Genomic DNA, 1,174 nt, shown 5'->3' on the forward strand with positions numbered 1-1,174 from the left:
GGCGCATCCAAACCAAAGCGCGGCTCAAGTCCTAGGGACTCGCAGACCCAGTGCTACGACTGTGGTCCGGAGGACAGCGCAAGGCACCGAGGCCGGCTGTGCACAACCCCAGAGCTGGGCCCCGGCTTTCCTCCGCGCGGGGCTGAAGCCGAACCGAAGCCAGACCTCCGAATGGCTGTCCTGAGCGGCCCTTCCGCGGATTATCGGATGGCGCGGGGATCACCCGAGTTTTCCCAGGACCTGCGCCCGCCGGCTCTTGCTTCGCGTTGGCCCTTCGCACCCCTACCCTGCACTCCCGTCAAGCTAGCGTGGAGGAGGCTGGCAATAGGGCGGAGAAGGAGGGGTCGTAGATTCAGAGCGCGCGCACCCCCGGGTGTCCGTGACCCCGCAGTCCCGGGCGCTCTCGGCAGTGGGCAGCCCCAAGGACCCCAATCATTGGCTGGATTCCTCGGACTCCAAGCCCGGCGAGGAGGAGAAACGGGGGCCCTCGGGCGTCTGGGCGTCGCCGGGGCGCTCTGGCCGTGGACCGTCGGGGGCGGCGCGCAGCAGCTCCTGCAGGTGCCGGATGTAGCGGATAGCGGCGCGCAGCGTCTCCACCTTGCTCAGCCGCCGCTCAGCCAGCGCGCCGGGAAGGTGGCCGCGGAGGCGCGCGTAACCCTCGTTAACGCAGCGCACGCGGTGCCGCTCGCGCTCGTTGCGCTTGTGGATGAAGGCAGGCTCAAACGGGCAGTCGTAGCCCCCGAGGGCGCCGGGTCCGGGCGTGCAGGGGAACAGGCCGGCATAGGCAGCGGCTGGGCCTGGGAACAGCAGAAAGGGCACGGCGCCCGGGGGCTCCGCGGGCAGGGGCGTCGGCCGGGGAGGGGGCGCGGTCCCCAGCTGCATGCCGCCGGGGGGCGCCGCGGGTCCCCGGTCCATCAGCGCCCGGCAGAAGTGGCCATTCATTGTGCCGCGGGGGGCTGCACCCAAAGGCAGACCCTCCTCGAATCTCCCCTGCTCAAGGTCTGTGCGTCCCCACCAGGGGGACGAGTCACATCGCCAGCAGCAACTCTGGGGTTCCAGAACTGGTTAGGGTTTCTCTTCGCTCCTTGGGGTGGCTTCCGCAGTCTCCCTAACAAGCGCCATCGCTGCGGACTAGGGTGGCGCCTGGCAGAGGCTCAGCGCACACAAGTCTGGC

At 69.8% G+C, this 1,174-nt stretch overlaps 1 protein-coding gene across 1 annotated transcript; it reads right to left on the minus strand.

Annotated features, from left to right (window-relative positions):
* Positions 1–432: 432 nt before the first annotated feature.
* On the minus strand, positions 433–942 carry ASCL5 (achaete-scute family bHLH transcription factor 5). Its single transcript, XM_066252732.1, has one exon. It carries the CDS (start codon positions 940–942, stop codon positions 433–435), a length of 510 nt encoding a protein of 169 aa, XP_066108829.1.
* Positions 943–1,174: the final 232 nt, after the last annotated feature.

This window comes from Saccopteryx bilineata, chromosome 1 (assembly GCF_036850765.1).
Source record: "Saccopteryx bilineata isolate mSacBil1 chromosome 1, mSacBil1_pri_phased_curated, whole genome shotgun sequence".
NCBI classification, from domain to species: Eukaryota; Metazoa; Chordata; class Mammalia; order Chiroptera; family Emballonuridae; genus Saccopteryx; species Saccopteryx bilineata.